This window comes from Rhamphochromis longiceps, linkage group LG5 (assembly GCF_057381845.1).
Source record: "Rhamphochromis longiceps isolate RC_006_pf linkage group LG5, R_longiceps_female_GT1.1, whole genome shotgun sequence".
Lineage (NCBI taxonomy): Eukaryota > Metazoa > Chordata > Actinopteri > Cichliformes > Cichlidae > Rhamphochromis > Rhamphochromis longiceps.
In genome coordinates, this window is record NC_140561.1 from 17,538,986 (window position 1) to 17,558,052 (window position 19,067).

General features: G+C 39.8%; 4 protein-coding genes across 11 annotated transcripts in view; 2 read left to right on the top strand and 2 right to left on the bottom strand.

The window, feature by feature from the left end:
• Window positions 1-564: 564 nt before the first annotated feature.
• On the bottom strand, window positions 565-5,075 carry glt8d1 (glycosyltransferase 8 domain containing 1). Of its 2 annotated transcripts, none has more exons than XM_085406206.1 (9): window positions 4,675-5,075; window positions 4,455-4,553; window positions 4,113-4,317; window positions 3,900-4,017; window positions 3,733-3,817; window positions 3,525-3,637; window positions 3,262-3,428; window positions 2,965-3,077; window positions 565-1,400 (listed from the first exon to the last, which is right to left on the bottom strand). In XM_085406206.1, exons 1-9 carry the CDS (start codon window positions 4,688-4,690, stop codon window positions 1,216-1,218), a joined length of 1,101 nt encoding a protein of 366 aa, XP_085262332.1. In that variant the 5' UTR covers window positions 4,691-5,075; the 3' UTR covers window positions 565-1,215. The 2 variants fall into 2 exon arrangements, with proteins under 2 accessions (XP_085262332.1, XP_085262333.1); XM_085406207.1 differs by having other exon boundaries at window positions 4,671-5,072.
• A 225-nt stretch (window positions 5,076-5,300) lies between these two features.
• On the top strand, window positions 5,301-6,732 carry spcs1 (signal peptidase complex subunit 1). The gene is made up of 4 exons (XM_085406213.1): window positions 5,301-5,457; window positions 6,034-6,093; window positions 6,176-6,262; window positions 6,447-6,732. Exons 1-4 carry the CDS (start codon window positions 5,422-5,424, stop codon window positions 6,570-6,572), a joined length of 309 nt encoding a protein of 102 aa, XP_085262339.1. The 5' UTR covers window positions 5,301-5,421; the 3' UTR covers window positions 6,573-6,732.
• A 117-nt stretch (window positions 6,733-6,849) lies between these two features.
• Window positions 6,850-16,103, bottom strand: nek4 (NIMA-related kinase 4). Of its 5 annotated transcripts, none has more exons than XM_085406200.1 (16): window positions 15,807-16,103; window positions 14,240-14,506; window positions 13,952-14,149; window positions 13,098-13,205; window positions 12,379-12,533; window positions 12,074-12,218; window positions 11,128-11,736; window positions 10,993-11,043; window positions 10,767-10,916; window positions 10,103-10,267; window positions 9,350-9,416; window positions 9,121-9,233; window positions 8,851-8,939; window positions 8,526-8,737; window positions 8,309-8,445; window positions 6,850-7,589 (listed from the first exon to the last, which is right to left on the bottom strand). In XM_085406200.1, exons 1-16 carry the CDS (start codon window positions 15,894-15,896, stop codon window positions 7,491-7,493), a joined length of 2,655 nt encoding a protein of 884 aa, XP_085262326.1. In that variant the 5' UTR covers window positions 15,897-16,103; the 3' UTR covers window positions 6,850-7,490. The 5 variants fall into 5 exon arrangements, with proteins under 5 accessions (XP_085262326.1, XP_085262325.1, XP_085262323.1 ...); XM_085406199.1 differs by having other exon boundaries at window positions 8,851-8,942; XM_085406197.1 differs by having other exon boundaries at window positions 10,103-10,294.
• Window positions 16,104-18,003: 1,900 nt separating this feature from the next.
• camk1b (calcium/calmodulin-dependent protein kinase Ib) overlaps window positions 18,004-19,067 on the top strand; it is a 41,951-nt gene continuing 40,887 nt past the window's right edge. The window contains exon 1 of one of the 3 annotated variants that reach the window (XM_085406203.1): window positions 18,004-18,112. The gene's annotated coding sequence lies outside the window, so the exon portion shown is untranslated. Of the gene's footprint in view, window positions 18,243-18,286; window positions 18,549-19,067 lie in introns of those variants that run through there. The other 2 variants (XM_085406204.1, XM_085406205.1) reach the window with 2 other exon arrangements.

The window sequence follows — 19,067 nt, forward strand, 5'->3', positions numbered from 1 at the left end:
ACCCACTGGGAAACATCTTAGCCTAATTTTAAAGGTATTAACTACAGTGTCTTTGTTTTGTTATTGTCCATCCCTATTAGGAAAATGAGAGCTAGCACATGTAGAGGTGACCAAAGATACCAGCATCTTCACTGTACACAACAAAAGCAACGGTATGATCACAAAAGACTGGACTTTCCAAATATTTATCAACTTTCTGCAAATCCCTCAGACATGTTTGAAAAGTGTAGCAATTTCTGATTCATGAATGGCGACTGCTATTTTTGGGAAATCAAATCAAATTCTGGATTTAAGCCTGATATTTGGCACACTGTCACAAAAGGTACCGAATTCTGAAGAAGATGCAATTGTAAAAAGATTTAGCAGATATTGGACAAAAAAAGAATCACGAGAGTTTAATAAACATGTAACCTTTATTTGATATACAAAAAAAAGACATTTACACCAGTAAGGGAACTTTAAACAGGTAGTAGGAAAATGCTGATAATGAAGCACTAAAGTAGGAGATGTTCGTGCAAAGCTGTTCTGTTCCTGCAGAGGTGCAGTGATCTTAGTGGTTCGTGTAAAAAAAACAAAAACAAAACACCGTTTTTTTTTTTTGTTAAATATGAAAGCGGGACAGGTAGTGTTTATTATGGTAAAGTAACATGCACCATTAGTTTGACTGCAGTTAACCTGTAGAGGATTTATACAAGACTTAAAAATATAGTTTTCCACAGGAAGTACTGCACTGAGGTACTGACATGAGGAATTTGCATGGCTAATGATTATAATTCAAACTTAGCTGATCAGAAAGAAGCAGGAATAAGCTGTGGCTGTGACTCACTCTAACGACAGCTCAGATAATTGAGTCATTTAATATGCACATTAAGTAAATAAATCCTTATTTAGCTGCTAAACACACCTACTTAAAAGCCATTTACTTTGACAAGGATGGTTTATGCTCAGCTGAGTGGGAGTAAAACAGTATTTGAAATGGTCTACTTTTAGTTTATTAACAAAATATTTCTAAAAAAATGCAATTCGAAGCTATCAACAATATACTCTGGATATAGAAAAAAAAATCTCTGTTCATTGGAAGATGAGAATAGGCAGGTCCACATTCGGAGGACGATGGAACTAAAACACATGACATTTGCATAGTTCCTGAGATATGAAGAAGTTTTCCTGCTGCTACGAACCCGATCTGAAGGTTCAAGGAGCCCATTTTTCAGTCTAGCTGTCCCCCGTGTGTCTTCGCACAGGGTGAAATTTTCCTGTGGGGTCGGGAATGAACCACTTGTCCCACACATCAGTAAAGGAGGATCCTCGCCCCCAGGGCTTATAGTGACCGTTCCAATGCAGGAGTTTGGCAGCTTTCACAAACTGGGAAGAATAGCGGCTTCCAGCACCTGTTACACCTGAAAAATGAACAGAATTGTTTCTTTTATTTAGCATATTTAACACTGAAAGCACAAAATATAATCCGTTATTGTATGAAGAGAAACATATTTTTTTATCACCAAAACAGGACCATCCTGTATGATCATCAAACATGTGATCTGAATACTTTTATCTTTCACAGAGTTTTTGCACAATTAAAAGTCACTTAATGACATCAAAAGGCTGCTGTAGGACTAGTCTGACACTGACAATTTGCCTCTTTGCAGAGACATTTGACCACACTGGCATGTATTAGTTAGAAGTGAAGACAAGGCTAGGAGGTGGCTGTTTTAAGTCAGTTACAGCAAAATGCTCAGACTAATGAACAGCCTGCCATATATCTATCTGGATTGTTTTGGTGTGATTTCCACCATTTTAAAAATATTAGATGTAGAAATCGCTGCCTTTTTCTTGAACATAATGGAAGTATCTTATTATGTGGTGGTGAACATGGAAAAACAAAACTAAATTCATGCTTTCTTCTGAAGAGCGAAACAGTTGATGGGTGAAGTCAGATAAAAGAGTAAAAGAATAGTTCTTACATTTAAGTGATCACAATATTTTTTGTTCTTTTAAGAAAGCATGTCGTAATTTGTGAAGAGACGCGTCGCTACTGACTTTCATTACGGCACTGTAAGCTCCACAAGGTGCCATTTAGATCCATTATATTCTAAAGAAGGCAGAGAAATCTACAACTTGGCACCATGAAAAAAAATTACCTATTTAAATGATTTACCCCCAAGTAATTTACATAGTATTCATCTGGCCTTATAGACCACATAAATAATTAGATTCTGAGGCTAAATGTGTCTTTAAAAGCTTGTCAAGCAGCCTGGTCTTGTGGATGTATCTGATATCTCCACGTTGGACTTGTTCTTGAATCAGCAGCATTAACGTTTGTCAAAGTTCAACACTGCAAGTGAACAAGAACACTGTTGTGATGTCATAGTTTTTTAACATGGAAAAAATAAACCTGCTGATGTCCACTCAGGAAAAAAAGTTTTTTAAAAAAACGTTTGGAGTTAGATTTGAGGGTTAGAACGTGAACATGGTTAAGGTTAGGGTAACGAGCTATACAGGGAGTGCAGAATTATTAGGCAAATGAGTATTTTGTCCACATCATCCTCTTCATGCATGTTGTCTTACTCCAAGCTGTATAGGCTCGAAAGCCTACTACCAATTAAGCATATTAGGTGATGTGCATCGCTGTAATGAGAAGGGGTGTGGTCTAATGACATCAACACCCTATATCAGGTGTGCATAATTATTAGGCAACGTCCTTTCCTTTGGCAAAATGGGTCAAAAGAAGGACTTGACAGGCTCAGAAAAGTCAAAAATAGTGAGATATCTTGCAGAGGGATGCAGCAGTCTCAAGATTGCAAAGCTTCTGAAGCGTGATCATCGACCAATCAAGCGTTTCATTCAAAATAGTCAACAGGGTTGCAAGAAGCGTGTGGAAAAACCAAGGCGCAAAATAACTGCCCATGAACTGAGAAAAGTCAAGCGTGCAATTTTTAAAATTAGAAATCAGCCAGAACTTACCAAGGTGTCTCACGTGCCACATGGGGTCAATGCTAGAGTGGCGTTTGTAAAAAACAATGAGGAGTGGAGGAGTGGTAACGCTATCTGCGAGGGTTTTACCGTATAGATCCTCCCTGAGAAAAGGAAAACATCACGGTTTTAAAACAAAGAAAGAGATTCACTGGATTAAATTTCAAGGTACATGTACAATGACAACAAAGGTCTATTCTATTCTAAATTCATGTTTTGTAACTAACAGTAGGATTTTTTTCCTTTGTTTGAAGTCCATTCATTATTGCGCCAGTCTGAGTCACTTACTGTGTGTTGAGCTCCATCCAGTGCTCCAGCTGCTGGGTGATGTTTTGGTTCTTCCATTCAGTCAAGTTGGCAATGAAGACCCCGGGATTGAAAGAGCAAGTGTTGGCTCTCATCCCCAGCTTCTTGATAGCTTCTTTCTTGAAATCCAAGAAGCCAATGTAATTATTCTGTTAACAGAGATTTGTCATCTAATTAAGCATCACAGTGTATGATATTCTTAACTTTTTGTTTTACTCTGAAAAGCTCTTGTGGGTCATGCCCACCTGATTTCCCGCACCACGAACAATGCCTTTGGCAGATGCCGAGTCACAGTCATCAGAGAAGGCTGCGGCATGTCCTGGTTTGAGGTTGGTTTCATAGAGCTCCTGAATGTCACCTGAGAGCCAACAGAAAAGAATTTACTGATCTAAAAAAAAAAAAAAGGGGGCCTCATTTCATAACCAAATCTCTTCATTTCTGGAGACTTCTCACCTTGTACAATGACATCATCGTCCAAATAGATAGCTTTCTCTGCTTCGGGAATGTAAGCAGGAAGATAAAACCTGGCAAAGGTCAGCTGAAAAAAAATACAGTTAAAACAAGTTTTAGCTAGTGGGGAAGGCATGCAAACAACATGTGTATGCCTGTAGTTGTCTTACTAGTTTTGCAGCCTCTGGGGTCTGAGGATCCTTAGATATCTTCCCATTAAGTAACTCAGGCTTAAAAATTACTATCTTATATTTGACACTGTTTAGTCTAGTATTACTCAGCCATGCTCTGTAAAATAAAGAAAAGGACAGGTCAAATATGACCAAGTTCACAAACTCCCACCTTTCCGCACCTAAGGAGAGAGACGTGCTGAAATATCTTACTTTAAGTGAGCGACGGTTTCATTCAAGGTCACGATGTTGAAGACAACATTGGCTTTGCTGTTCCTGTACACACTGTTCATGGCAGCAACAACAGCACCAAGTCTGTCCTCAGCAGCGGTGATGAGAACAGGAATCTCCTCACCCATCCTTGCCGAATTCAAGTCTGGAGACAGTTCAGACTCAAAGGGAAGAATCAGCCCTTCATCTGCACATAAAGGCACATTTAAAAATGCATTACATCAACTTTTTGTATGGCTTTACTTAAATTCACCTAACTGCTCCACGCAAGAGTGTGTGCCCCACACTACAGTGAAGACTCGAACACAGAGATAATGACCATACCTGGCTTTTCTGTGTGCAAAAAGTCACTGAGATTGAGGAGATTTCGCTGGACTATGATGAGGAAGGCAACAGCCAGCAGCACAAGAATGATCACGTTAACTGAAAGACACAGTAAGTATATAGGCCTCTCATTATTACTCTGCAAGTTTTCTATTTCTGCTTTTCACACACTCTGCAGAACTAGTTACAGCTAAGCTGCAAATGATTCAAACTGACCTACCTCTCCTCAGTCCCATAGTAATGATCTCATCCGTCCCTCCAGCACGTGAAAGGAAAAGAAAACAAACCAAATAATAAAAAGGTTAAAACATAAACATCAGAGGTGGTTTGCGCGCAGAAGGCGCAGGATCATCTGGCAGTTAATGAGGACTGCTGCTGTACCGCTGCGTGGCAGAAACCTCATAAACACGAGAAACCACCCGCAAACTAGCGGACATTAGCGTTGGCTTTTAGTACGTTAAAACAAACAAAAGTTTTGCAATTTTTGCAGAGTTTTAAGAAGAATTCACTTTGAAACCAAACTGCCAACTCAACATCATCAAATCCGCCCCATCCACACGCCTTCGCGTAGTAAGAGGTGTCTCTGATGTGCCTGACTGAAAAAACTACATCTTGTCGCGTTTTACTAACACAAACGTGTCATAAGCTACGTTTATATATATATATATATATATATATATATATATATATATATATATATATATATATACACACGACTAAAATAATGGAGCCACATATTTTGACTGGCACTTGTGTGGCCAATCATACTAAACCCAAATTTGACTGTACCACGTACGGCTTCGTCCAATCCGTATGCGTTGTAGATCTTTGCGCTTGCGCGGTTTCCTCCGCTGTAATTGGGTCCTTTTCGTTTACAGACGTATCTTTTTGAAACCGGAAATTCAGTTCCTTCGATTTGTTCTCGCTAATTCTTTCAATTTTATGGTAGCTTATTTCATTTGGAAACATGCTGCCTATATTCAAGTCTATCCCCACGCATATGGTAAGCGGTAATTGGGTTATTTGATCAGAAACTGCACGGTCAGGCTCGCACTGACTTTCGTGCATGCTGTGCTATTGAGCTAAAGTTAACCTGTCTAACTGTAGCTGGCCGATGTGTCTGTGGCTACGCAGGTAACAGCTGTTATATGATTTATCCCCTAAACCTAAAATCGTGAAGAAGATCATTCTTCCTAATTAAGAAGATTTAAAAGATAGGTTTACCATATGACTCAGCAGCTATTAGTTGGCTATTGATATTGCAAATGCATTGTCTTACCTAAAGAAGCTTGATGTGTGTGCTCGGACCCATAAGACAAACTCATTACTACACTGCAACCTTCAGTCAGGAATTGAAGGGTCTTGGTGTTATATTCATCTGCACACTTTACACTGAGAAAAAGCTGTTTTAATGACGACATTGGTACTTGTTTCTGTTATTGCTTGTGTGTGTGTGTGTGTGGGGGGGGGTTAAGTAGCATAGGAGGGCTTAAGCAATCATGGTGTACATCCTTTTCACGTATAATAATAAGAGATTCATTGACACACACTCCTCCCTCCCCAAACAACTGTTTTCCAGGATTATAAAGGTCAGAAGCTGGCAGAACAGATTTTCCAGGGAATAATACTCATCTCAGCGGTAACTAACCAAAATTTCACACAATCTTTTTTTTAATTTTTACTTGAAGTTAGATTTTAAGATATTTGTGTAATTGTTGCAGGCGATTGGATTTGTGTACGGTCTGATCATTGAACAGTTCGGGTGGACAGTGTACATTGTCTTGGCTGGTTTTGCTGTCTCCTGTGTGGTAAGTTTGCCATGATAGATACATTGTGCACCTGTTACATGTTTCTGTCCTTGCTCTCCTTTCAGCCTGAGAGGAAAACATGTCAGAATTAGACACATTGTTGTTTTCGCTTGTTTTTTCACACCTGTCCAGCCCTTTAACAACATCCATCATAACTTAATTTTGGGTCTGTTCTTTGCTTTAGTTGACCTTGCCTCCATGGCCTATGTTCAGAAGGAATCCTCTGTCCTGGCAGCCGGCTTTACCAGAGAGCACTGCAGAGCCCAGCCAAAAACCTCAGGAAAGCACCAAAAAGAAGAAGCACAAATAACTCGCAGGCACCCCGTATCTGCCTGTTAATACATCTTTTTATATTGGATGTTGTACTGAAGTCTTGCAATTCACATTTGAAGCATTTAGTAAGAACCCTTTGTTACAGTGTTACCCAGCAATGAAACCTGTGTTTCACATAATAAACACCTGATACAGTCCATGTTTTTTTTTAAAATTATGTTTATGTTTGGGAATGCTGAGAATGCACATGCAGTCATCTTGTTTTAGTTCTTTTATCAATTAAATGTTTTATTCTGGTTTTCAACATAAAACAAGAACAAGAAAAATAAACAAATACATTAAGGATTTATTAGAAATTGTTCACATGTTAATATCTACATCTAATTTACATTATTTTGTCTATAAGAAAATACAATTGAGCAGTAGGGGGAAGATTTAATGTCCTCAACAGATGTAACCATTCTAGAAATTCTGGTTTGCATTATACATAAGGTGATATTCCTCTACAGCAAATGGAAAGACAGAGCGTGCTTAAACATGACAAAAATATTTGCATAGGGATCTGGAAAATCCTTAGATGCTTTCACATTTTGTGTTTATACTGAAATTAAGTTTTAAAAAAAGAGAAAGAAATTAACTTCATTTACATGTGATGTACACAATAAGATTATATCTGTATGACAGTCCCATGATAAACCCTGCAGTCAGAAGTGAGATCTTGCATGTTGTCTGGAAAAAAATGTAACAGTCCCAAACAATCATGTTGGTAGTGGCAGGAAAAAAATGCCTTTGAGCAGTTTTCAATTCAGTCCATGTTTGAACATGAATGCTGGTATATTTCTTGCAAAGACCATCTTGATGTGTGTCATCATTTAAGATTTGTTGCTCCAGCTTACTTCGGGGTTTCCACACAGACGATTGTGAAAAACATTTAAGCTTTCATATATAGTGCTTTTTAAATCTTAAAGGCCATATCCTCAAAGAATTTCAGCTGCCTCACCATTACAGCATAGGCTTGGTACTTCTCATCTCCCATTAGGTTGCGAAGGCACAGCTAAAAAAAAAAAAAAAAAGGAAGACAAGTGGGGTCAGTTTACTGTGAACTGGCATGTTTATCTGTACATGATCACGAGTGGTGTTTTAATGGCAAATTTGTTAGTCTCATTAGATATTCTGAATGTACGAGGCCATGAAAAAGTATTCACCTCCTTCCTGATTTCTTAGTTTTTTCCATATTTGTTATACTTTCATGTTTAGCAACATCAAATTCCAATATCTGACAAAGATATTTCCAAGTAAATGCAAAATATGGTTTTTGGATTATATTTTCATGCAGGAAAAAAGCTACCCAAACCTACTTGGCCCTGTGTGAAAAACCTAAAACTAATAACTAATTGTGCCACCCTTGGCAGCAAGAACTGCTATCAAGTGAAAACTGACAATAAGTCTTTCACAAAACTGGAAGAATTTTGACCCACTCTTCAGCCACAGTGGATGGTTTACGGTCATGCCACAGGATCTCAATCAGATTTAAGTCCAGACTTTGACTAGGCCACTCCAAAATTTTCATTTGGGGTTTCTCCCAGCTCTCCCATAAACTTTGACGTGAACTGAGAGAAGTGAGGCCTGCACTTGTTTAGATATTGTTCTTGATTTTTTTAAAACCAAGAAGATTGGTATAATAATGTTTTTCTCCTCTCCACTACTATATGGTTTATTAAACCTTGACCTATCCATGTAATTTTATCTTGATATTGGATGTGTTTTACCCACTTCTCTTTTAGCGTCATCCTCCTCCTCCATCACTTCCAGCACTTTGTCCAACAGCTTGACCCCCAGGCCCTTCACCACATCTGTTCTTAGACGTTCTATGGCTCTTCTTATTTTGGCCGGACCAGATGGAGAGCCTTCTGAAGTGACATACATATTTAACACAATGGAGTTTCATAAAGACTGACATATTGCAAAGGGTTTGAACAAAGCATCTAACCTATTTGACCGAGTGACAAGTTCTCCGCTTCCTCTCGAGCCTTCCCATGAAGCAACAGGGTATCCCTGTACTTCCTGTTCAGTTTAAACTCTGGCAGTGCGGTAGAGCCAAATCTGCCTCTGTCCCCCTCGCTTACACCATCTCCAACATCCATTCTCAAAGTCTGAGTCATCATATTAACTAAGTCGTGCATGTCGCTGGATTCAGTCTTTCTGCAGAGAGACCACAAAACATGGATTATAAACACGTTTAAGAAAATTTAGGTTTTGGTTCAGTTTTATAATTCAGCTAAGTTGCACTCAATTCTACTGCCGTATGCTCTTACCTTTCCCTGCAGTCTCCTTCTGAACGCTCTGTGGAACTTGTGGATGAGCTGCATTCATCTTCATCTGACTTTTGCTCCAGCAGTTTATCCTGCTGATACAACACAGATATGTGTTTCAGACTCAGTACGATAGGATCAGATTAGCCTCACAATAGGCAGAATTTGCAGTGGGTCACTCTCAGTCAGGCCAGTGCCACAGTCAGTATGTAATGTAGCTTACAAATGAACAGTAAAGTCAATGCACTGTCACAGTGGGTGGCGTGTCTGTACCTTACTATTGGACTCTGCAAAAGAGGCAGACACAGATCGAGTAAATGGGGCACTGTCGTGCTCAGCCTTGGTGGACGTGACATCATAAGATGCCCTCCGTACAGCACTAACACCTGGGGAAGACAGAAAACTAATCAGAGACAGAAATGTAGAAACAAATATTAATTTCTGTAAATCCTTTTGTTTGTTTTGCAACAAAATGCTCCACTTTGAGTTTCGAGTATCGTACATGGTTGTCTGGCACTCTCTTGGGACTGCCTCAGTCTTCTTCTCTCTCTTGCAGAGAGGGGACGATCCTAAAAATAAAATTTGATAGAACAATATTGCATAAACTATGAAACATGACAAGAATTAAAACAGAAATAACCTTTCTGCCCCCACAGATCCAATTACACAGTATGTAATTGGATCTATTTGTTTGTCTGTCTGTCTGTTGGTTAGCAGACTAGCATTCACAGTTCGAGGTGATTTCATTTTGGTGAAAATCAGTAAAAACTGCTCCCCAAAATTTATTATAGATCATCTTCAAACTTTACAACAACATTCTAGGCCTTGGGATCAGCTAGATAGATCAGCTAAACATTTGACCTTGACTTTCATTGTTAGCACCCAAAGTAAAGATTGACCTTGAAGAAAAACTTTCAAGAAATTATACTGAATAATGTAACATATGAAATGGAGCTGAACAACATATTTTCTATTTTTTCCAATACGACGGCCTACAACGTCAAATGATGCCATAACAGGCTGACGTCATCATATTGTAATAAGGAAATAATAAAATATCAAAGTTTGAGTATAGCCTTGGCCTTGCTCCTGTTTTGACACTGTTCTCTTTACTCTTGCTGACATTTGTTTCTAAGATGTAGAAGACTAAAAAATGCAGATATAGATAATCTGTTATCTCTCTCAAAAACGTTATGTCTTAGGCAAAGCAAATGTTCAGAAATTAAAAGCTGTGGTTTTAGGGGAATGCCCTCACCTGTGGTGCTGGTAAAAGTCCATCATTATGGGAGCTAACTGATTCTGAGGTCACAGTCACATCAGCTTTCTTGGTCTCCGAGTTCCTCCTGCTCCTCTTTTTCCCCTCCACAGCTACAGTATCAACAGGAAGCTGAGGTAAAGGTCTAAGAGCGGCCACCTTGGACTGAAAGGACAAAACAAGATGCAACAACTGCTTTAATTAGCCTAACTCACTCCTTTGTTACTGTCACGCATGCTGGCTGGCTAGCACTGCAATAGAAAGTGGTTAGGAATAGATCTTAACCAAAACAAATGCTAAATGAAATTTGCTGACTGGAGAGTCAGTGAAAGGTCAGTGAAAGAAGATCAGCAGCACATTCTTGAGAGCATCGTTAAGAAGGCAACTGGATTTCTTTAGGTTTGTGAAGACGGTTCGCCTCTCATCCAACAGGGACTCTCCTCCGATTATTTTACAACTGAAGAAGCGTCTTGGATGAGAGGTGAAACAGCTTTACAAACTTGAAGAATTCCACTTCCCTTCCTTGTCAAGCTCTTAAGAATGCCTGGATGATTTTGATGACTGAGAACCTACACAGACACATTCTTTTTTGTCTTGCCATTCCTTTAAAATATCATTAGAACGATAATGATTTCAGCAACATCACTCCTGTATCAGTCTTTACCTTGTCCTGGTCCTCATGTTTCTGTCTTGTGTGCTTTCCTCTGTGCTGCTGTGATATAGATGGTTCTGATGATAGGTACAGAGGAGTTAGACATGTAGCAGCTCGATCTGGCTTACTGGCTTGTAAGGGAGATTCTTCCTTAACGGGTTCCTGAAAAAACACAAATACAATTGCATTAACACGAGGCAACGTGTTCTATACTATATCTGCATTATTTAGCACTCACCAGTGGTGGAGGGAGTGGCTCTAACAGCTTTTCAGTAGATTCTAGGCTTTCCTACAGAGATATAATTGAACAAATAAAACAAACACCGAACACTCCAGATGAAAACATCAAAAGAAGGTACTTTAGGACACTTACTTGGATGTCTGAGGTAGGTAGGTGTGCTGGAGCATGCTTGAAAAGAGTCACAGTGTTGTTCTTATTGTCTGCATCTGCTTCTAGAACCTCGTTTTCTGGATTTGGGTCCTGTGGATCAGCTTTTTTAAGTAACTCCATGGTATCATCCTTATCGTCCATATCTGAAATCTTTTTCTCCCCCGAGATAGATAACTTGTCCCCAGGGTTTGATTTGGCCTGTCGCTGAAAGTCAGACAAGTCACCGGCCACCCTCCCTTCGTCTTCTCTCGTGCTGCAAACACCTGATACAGACTTCAGAGGGGGCTTTAGTGGCGAAGGAGGGGGAAAGGGATCTGGTTTCCCTCTCACCTTGCTGTCTTTGCTCACATTGTGCGTGAGAGGTTCATTAGCTGCCCGGTGATGCGACACGACAGGCTGGGGCCTCTGCACCTGTCTCTGTATCAGGTCATTGTCCAGCTGCACGGGGATATCAATATCGATATTGCTAACAGTAAGCAGGGATGCTCTGAGAGCATCAGGTGAAGAGGGTTTGAATGGCGGAGGCGTCTGGATGGGAGTGCTGTCTACCACACCGTTCCGGCCTTTAAAGTGTTGCGATTTGTCGTCTTTCTGAGTTTAACAACAAAAATAACAATCACAGAGGGTTCCTTGTTTATATGAACATCTTTAACTGAATCACAAAAAGTTTAATAGGAGTGTTCTTTCTATATAGCAGCTATATCCAAGTAGAAAACAAATACTTTCCACAAAGGGGGGAGTTTTTTAATGAGCGCAGATGAGATGAAAATAAGAAAACTCAAAAGAAAGGATTGACTGAGTATCATTACCATTACACACTGATATGTGTAGGCTTCCATCAGTCTACCACTGTGTAAATAAAAATAATATAAGTCATAGGATTCATTTTATTACGGTAAATCAGTATTAGTATTCATCCTTAACTTACCCGCTTTACCCTGGCACGAGGTTCAGGTTGTGGACTGGGAGCCAGCCTCTCAGGCTTTGGCTGACATGACATCACAGGTGACACACTGCTGGTCCTACAATCACCACTGCCACCAACAGGTCTTTTTCGTGACTTGGCAGTTTTTCTGGGGAAGTGAAAATCAAGACACATAATAAGCCTTTAAGAACAAAGAGATCACTGCACAAAGAGAGGGGCAGAAATGATCAGGTTATAAAAACATACAAAGAAAATTTCAAAACACCATTTTTGATTTTTTTCATTAAAATGACTTAGAGGGAACTTACTCTTTTGTTGCCTCAAGGAACATGGCAATTTGTCGTTTTATGTAGGGCTGCCGGAGAATGAGTTTGACATCGGGCCTGTCTTCAGGTCTCTTAGACAGCATGCTTTTGATTAAATCTCCAAGCTGGGGCTCATACTTACTGGGCATCTGTGGAAGCTGTTTAGAAACCCAGAAGACAATTATCACCGTTCAGAATAAACCACATGGGACAAGTGTTAATTATTAAAAAACAAATCCAAATGGTTGAAGACACCTATCAGTCACACAGAAACCACAGTCTGGGCTTGTAAACAAGTGAGCTTAAGTGACACTCACAAAATCACCCAAACGTTTTAGGCTCATTAAACTACATTGTGGTATAGATATTATTTTGATATAATATATTAAAATGGATTTATTCAGTAAGGAGTTCGCATGTTCTCCTCCATGTCTGTGTGGGTTCTCTTCAGATAGTCCAGCTTCCTCCTGGAGTCCAAAGACATGCATGGACTAGGTTAACAAGTGATTCTAAATTGACCATAGGTGTGAATGTGAGTGTAAACAGTTGTATGCTTCACTGTGTTAGCCCTGTGGCAGACTGGCGGGTGTTCCAGGTTGTAACCCAGACAAAGATAGATGGATAGATACTGTAACTTACAATACTTTACCTAAAGAAAACACGAATAAAAAATGAATAATAATTTTTTTTAAAACATAAATATGTTAAAATATAAAGCTCACCTTTCCCTCTACAATACGATACACCAGTGAGTTCATGTCCTTGGCATTGAAGGCGTGTTTCAGTGTAGACATCTCATATACACAGCAGCCCAGGGCCCAGACATCTGACTAGAGACAGAAAAATTAAACCCATAAAAAGATGTATGCATCATTATCATACAAAGTCTATGGGAGCATCATTCATGAGAGCGGACTTCATGACTTTGTATCTGGCATAATGTGACCTTTAAATTAAGTACTCAAAGCATAAGTACTTGTTAACTTGTCTACATTACTACTTGCAGTTTCTTTCATTTATAAGCTGGATACCTCAGCTACATAACATTTTGCCCTAATGTGGGCCAGTATTAGTGGATACATTCCTTGGTTATACTGCACAGTGTGCTAACATGTAATGAGCCAATAAAACACTATATCAGGGAAGCTAAAGTTACACATACAGTTTGGTGCCATAACCTATTTGGCAGAGCGCTAGCACTGTCTCACTTCTGTGGGAAAGAAACACGATAGTTCATTTCTTATGTGATCATCCTGGCACACTGTCTCTGTGCACTGCCAAAGCTTTCCTTCTGCATTGAAACAAAAAACTTTTAATAGCTACTAAAGTCTATGTCTTTGTCCTGCTTAGAGAACAACTCCTCTATGCACCAACGGCCTGGGAACAACAATCAAGGAAATCCTATTTATGCATGTGCTAATGTGCCCTTTAATGAAGCCCTGAGAGTTGCTGCCTCCTAGCTGATGTGTTTGACTCCATATACTACACATTTGTGTTTAATAAGTCATCCCAGTCCTTTACCCTGCTTATATAACTTCAAAGACAAGGAGTCATTTTAAACAGATATCCAAAATACCTTGTGGTTATAAGGTTTATTAGAGAAGAGTTCAGGACTCATGTAGTATGGGGTTCCTATGAGTGTGCTGGCCATATCATTCTGGTTCTCCAGTACTCGGGCAATGCCAAGGTCCCCCACTTTAATGATGTTGGTTTTCGTCAGGAAGATATTCTGCGTTTTAAGGTCCCGATGAAGAATGTTCCTCTCATGTAGGTACTGATATACAAAATAAGAGAAATAAGAGAGTGACTGTCGCTTTATGTGAATAAATGATGGAAAAAATGCAAAAACTGATGCAGAACTCACCTGCAATGCCATGGCTATCTGGACAAACCACTCCACCACCTGCCTCTCGGGTAACAGCTCTCCTTTTTGTTGTTTAAGCCTGTGATAGAGGTCTCCACCTTCACAGAAACCCATCACAATGTACAGCTGGCAGTCATCTCCTTCCCAGGACTCCTTGTAAGTCACAATGTTGGGATGGCGCAGTTGAGACAGCAGCTGCGCCTCCTGCTCCGCAGCACGTCGTTCACGTTTGGAGGAGGTGGTCAAATTCAATCTCTTTATAACATACTACAAGAAACACAAACACGTGTGCTGAAAAACAAAACCTATGCACTTTGAATAGATTTTACAAGTCTATGCCTTTGTTCCTCTATAGACTAGCAGCCTGGGAACACCTTTAATGAAGTACACTGGTCAATAGTTGTTATGAAAAAATACATTAAAAAACAAAAACTAAACTATATGAATGCATACAAGTTTATTAGAAGATGCATTGAAAATTTTTATATTTTTAAAAGGCCAACCCACAATGGTACAACGGGTAGCTCTGTCATCTCACTGCTAGAAGGTGCCATACTGCTGCTTCCCCTATGACATCTTGAATAATGCCCAGCTCCCACTGTGACATATGTGAAAAATAAATAGGATGGATGGATCAGCCACTTTCAGACCTTGTTCCTCACATTGAAATCTGAGGAAATGTTTGAATATGAATATCTCGGAAACTATTAAAGACATGCCTGAAAATTTCACTGGTATTTCATAACGGGTCTGTAATTACGGAAAAATTAATAAATAAATGTCTGAGTATTGGCTAGTTAAAATATGAAAAAAAGAAAGAAAAAGAAGATTCAAATAGTCTTGTAAACTTATTTACATACATATTTGAACACATAATAAAATAACTTTCTGAATGAGATATGGTTCTATTCCAAAATAATGCTGAGAGAATTAATTTTAACATGAAATTCTTGGTCACAAAACGGCAGAAAATGCTAATTGCATCCATCTGTCACGCTGGATCGAGCAAATGTGCAAGTTGTACCACAAACAAATAAAAATATCAGAAGATGGTTTAATCCAAATGAAACAAAGTTCTGGAGTTACACATGGTACTCTAATTGTAACTGGCATAGCATATCTCACAGAAATCATTACAAATATTCATGTACATACAAACTTTGGCCCACAAAAATCGTGTTGCAGGAGGTGATTTCATATATGCTTCATCGTGAAAGAAAACAAATTGTGCAATGAAAAGCTGAGTTATAGGAGCAAAGAGTTCTGATTTATAAGTCAGTTATGAATGGACTACTTCACGTCTGTCAGACGCAATAATAGAGTATAGAAATATTATCATCACAGTGGTCAACAAGCTTAAGCTGTTGTTATAATGCCAAAGTGAGCAGAAACATTGGTTTTCAGTGGGTATAAAACCTTAACTTTACAGGACTTATGCTAACTTTGTGCTAGCAGTACTTAGCAGGGTTTTAGGGTCTCTACGAAAACGTTTAGCATGTGGTTGAAAGGCGTGCTTATTTTAACATATCTGGGGTTTGTTTCCACTTACAACCGCTCTGTTTCTCACCTGTTTACGGTCTGTTTTGTGTTTCACCAAGTTCACCTCCCCATAGCTCCCTTTCCCAACGACCCTGATGAAAGTGTAATTATTCATCATTCCTCAAAATGCTTCATTACGAGGCCCGAAACGCCAAAAGTTTACAGGACCAGCTCCCGTCAAGCGTAACAGCTCTATTCAGTCCCGCATCCTGCTGTGAATGCGACGCAAACAAATCTGCTGGGAGAAAAAACTTCCCCCTAGGTCAGCGCCAGCGACGAGATGTTGGAAACGCAGGAAATCAGCCCTGCTGCACAGTTTTTTCGTCACTAGGCAACTGGTCGCTCACTGCCGATGATGAGGTGAGAGGGGGGAAAGGAGCGCTCAGTTTGTGACACAGCGCCACCTAGTGCCTGGAGTCACAACAAGAAGCACCTTCACCGCAGAGACGCTTTGTATGCGTTTCAGGGGACAGTGGCACAACTGTTCACCTAAAGCACCTTAATTCACGCTTCTACCCTTTGAGAGAAGAATACAAAGCGTAGAAGCCACCGAGGACGTGTGACCTGTTTAATTACAAATGTAGATGTTTAAAAACTGAAATAAAAAAAAATGACTGAATAAATAAAACGAATAAATACATAAAAATACAAATAAAATGAATAACGAAACAAAATACTATTTTTTTTTAACAAAACAGGCATCAAATTAGAAGTCAAATAAAATTTCTAAGATCTAAAAAGAAATATTTATTATTTGTTTCTTGTTTCTTTACATAATAGCAAAACGTTGTATGTTTAAAAAAACATATTGGGAGACAGGGTTTTCCCTTGATGACGCCACTGGTAGCACACTGGACCACTGCATTGGCTGTAACCTTTCTTTATTAAAATTACGAGTTATACATGTACTATTTCTGCTATGGCATGGAAATTATGAACCCTTTATAACAAGTCATATAATATCCTATTTTAATGTTTAAATCCCACATCCAACAATATAGGTCTAAGCTTTGTATCAGCAGAGAGAAAACTACATTTAAATGCAAATTTACACCTGACATCTGCAATGAGTGAGAACTTCAAGACACTTCAGATAATTTAAAACCAGTGGCTCTTTGTCAGGATGCAAGCTTAGATGGTGCTGAAGAGCAATTTAACAGCGTTTTATGCTTCCATTGTGAAACATAAAGGGATGGACAGGGTACAATGATTTAAAAAAGGTTCAAATAAACTGATACACAACATCCTGTGTGTTAGCACACGTGTTTCAGTTCCAAGAAGACCACTTTAAGCTTGCAATGATCTTGACCTGTTTGAGGTTATGTAATCCACTAGATGGAGCACTACACCTGTACAAGCTGACACTGCACAATTTCAGCTTAGAGGTGTCTGCACAGGACAGAGTGTATGCACATGGTACTGAAAAAAAATTGTATGGGTTTATTTATTTTTGGCTTCAGTTTTAAAAATTTGGTTTGTCACTGATTTTATTGTTTCATGAAACAACAGGCAGAAGAGTTGGAAGCAAATTTTAAAACTCATGAGTTTTTACTTGCTGTAAGCAACATGCCCAGTAAACTGGAGTAGAATACTTGGACTAAATGTAAGTAACATTCCTACTAGTCCTATATGTGGTGCTATCCGATGGTGTTAGGGATTTTATGATTAACATCACTCTAGTTCAGTGGCTTTGATGGGGGTGGGGTACATTATATTTTAGGCGGGGTAGTGACACCCCATACCCCCTTTGAAACACGCTTCTGCTCATGTCTAGCAAAAAAAGCAACCCTCGTTTGATCAAACATAACGATTATTTTATTGCAACACTGTCGCACTTCTATGTGACAGCAGGCCAATAAAAGCGGCTACACCACTCAGCGTGTGCATGTCACAAGTATTTATCTAAACTTATTAGAGCTTATAATACCTAACTAGCCTACACCTGGAAGTCTGTTAACCACAGCACCTTGGCTGTTAACGTCATAAAAACCGTGACACATTGTGTTTATTACAGCCACTATCGAAACAGCACGTCGATACAGGTGTTCTCGCCTCCAAGCATTTTATTACAGGTGTGGGAGTCACGAGTGAGGGGAGGGAAAGAGGGAGGAGGCAGCTACCGTCGGTGAGACAGAGCCGTTCACCTATGCGCCACACTGCTAGAGCGGTGATTGGTCCGCTTCACTGTGTCCGTCCTTGCCCTGAGGTGACGTCAGGAGGAACCCTGCTGGTGGAGGTTGGCGCGTGCAGATTCAGCGCGAGCGCTCAGAGTAGGAGAGACAGCCGGCGGGCTCCAGGCAGAGACTCCGGACCTTCGTGACAGCACATTTTCAGGTAGGAGGGAGACACTGCGTTAACTTTCATTTTGACTCCCACCCCTTCCGACAAAGAGCAGATAGGCGCTTGAGCGCGATTTCTCGTCAGGGTTTGGACAGCTGCTCTCCCCCACTGAGCTCTCTGTGAGGTAAGCTGTCGTTAACGGGCACTTTGGCTGCATTTACCTCGCCTGTAAGGACTTTTCCGTAGAAGGAATGTGTTTATAACAGCTGAAGTGAGATTTGACGACTTTTAAAAATAACTCGTTTTCAGCGTTTTAGGCTGCTGAAGCATAAACAGCAGCCGGGGTCACGTTATATCCTCCCATTCACTCCGAGAGGACCTCGGTGTAACTAAAGCTGCTGTTTTGAAGATCAGATGCTGACATGGAATATACTAGAGACTGAAGTGATCGCTTTTTATCCTCTTCTTCTTTCACTGAAACCATATACAGGTAGATATCTATCTAAATGGCTCAAGTTTAACTTATGGTATGTCTACAAAAAGCGTTAGGCCAGAAGGATCCCTGTTATTAATCTGTAAATCAGAAATACTGTAATGATTTCATCAGTAAAAACACATCACACTGTACGTCTTCCCCGGGAAGTCCTTAAAGCAGTTTGAGTGTAACCCCATCTGTCTCTGTCGTTTATTTGCTTTCTGTTTCTCTGTGGCTTTCTTTACACACCGTCTCTCACTTTCTTAACACTTCACACACCTCCTCACCTCTTCTACTAAGAAGTCCTCTTATCATTGATAAGCTGGCCTTAAGAGGAGATTTGGTGTGCGTCACTGACAGCAGATGACCAATCAACACTGCTGTTAGAAAAATCTCAATGTGTTTGCCATGGAAGCAGATGGGTGCAGGTCGGTTGATTGATATGCAGGTATGGATGGGCTCCATGGCGTTCAGTTGACAGCTGCTTTCTGACTCTGGGAAACACAAACTGGCTCTTCTTTCTTCTCTTTCACT

Excerpts from the sequence above, each read along its gene's own strand:
- nek4 (XM_085406196.1), bottom strand. The coding sequence starts at position 15,896 with ATGATGAATAATTACACTTTCATCAGGGTCGTTGGGAAAGGGAGCTAT. Across the intron at positions 14,507-15,806 it reads ACAAAACAGACCGTAAACAG|TATGTTATAAAGAGATTGAA; the intron begins GTGAGAAACAGA and ends TGTTTCTTGTAG. Across the intron at positions 10,295-10,766 it reads AACATGAGGACCAGGACAAG|TTGTTGCATCTTGTTTTGTC; the intron begins GTAAAGACTGAT and ends TAATTAAAGCAG.
- glt8d1 (XM_085406206.1), bottom strand. Across the intron at positions 4,318-4,454 it reads TTTGCACACAGAAAAGCCAG|ATGAAGGGCTGATTCTTCCC; the intron begins GTATGGTCATTA and ends CTTTATGTGCAG. Across the intron at positions 4,018-4,112 it reads GAAACCGTCGCTCACTTAAA|AGCATGGCTGAGTAATACTA; the intron begins GTAAGATATTTC and ends TTTATTTTACAG.
- spcs1 (XM_085406213.1), top strand. The coding sequence starts at position 5,422 with ATGCTGCCTATATTCAAGTCTATCCCCACGCATATG. Across the intron at positions 6,094-6,175 it reads GAATAATACTCATCTCAGCG|GCGATTGGATTTGTGTACGG; the intron begins GTAACTAACCAA and ends TAATTGTTGCAG. Across the intron at positions 6,263-6,446 it reads GTTTTGCTGTCTCCTGTGTG|TTGACCTTGCCTCCATGGCC; the intron begins GTAAGTTTGCCA and ends TCTTTGCTTTAG.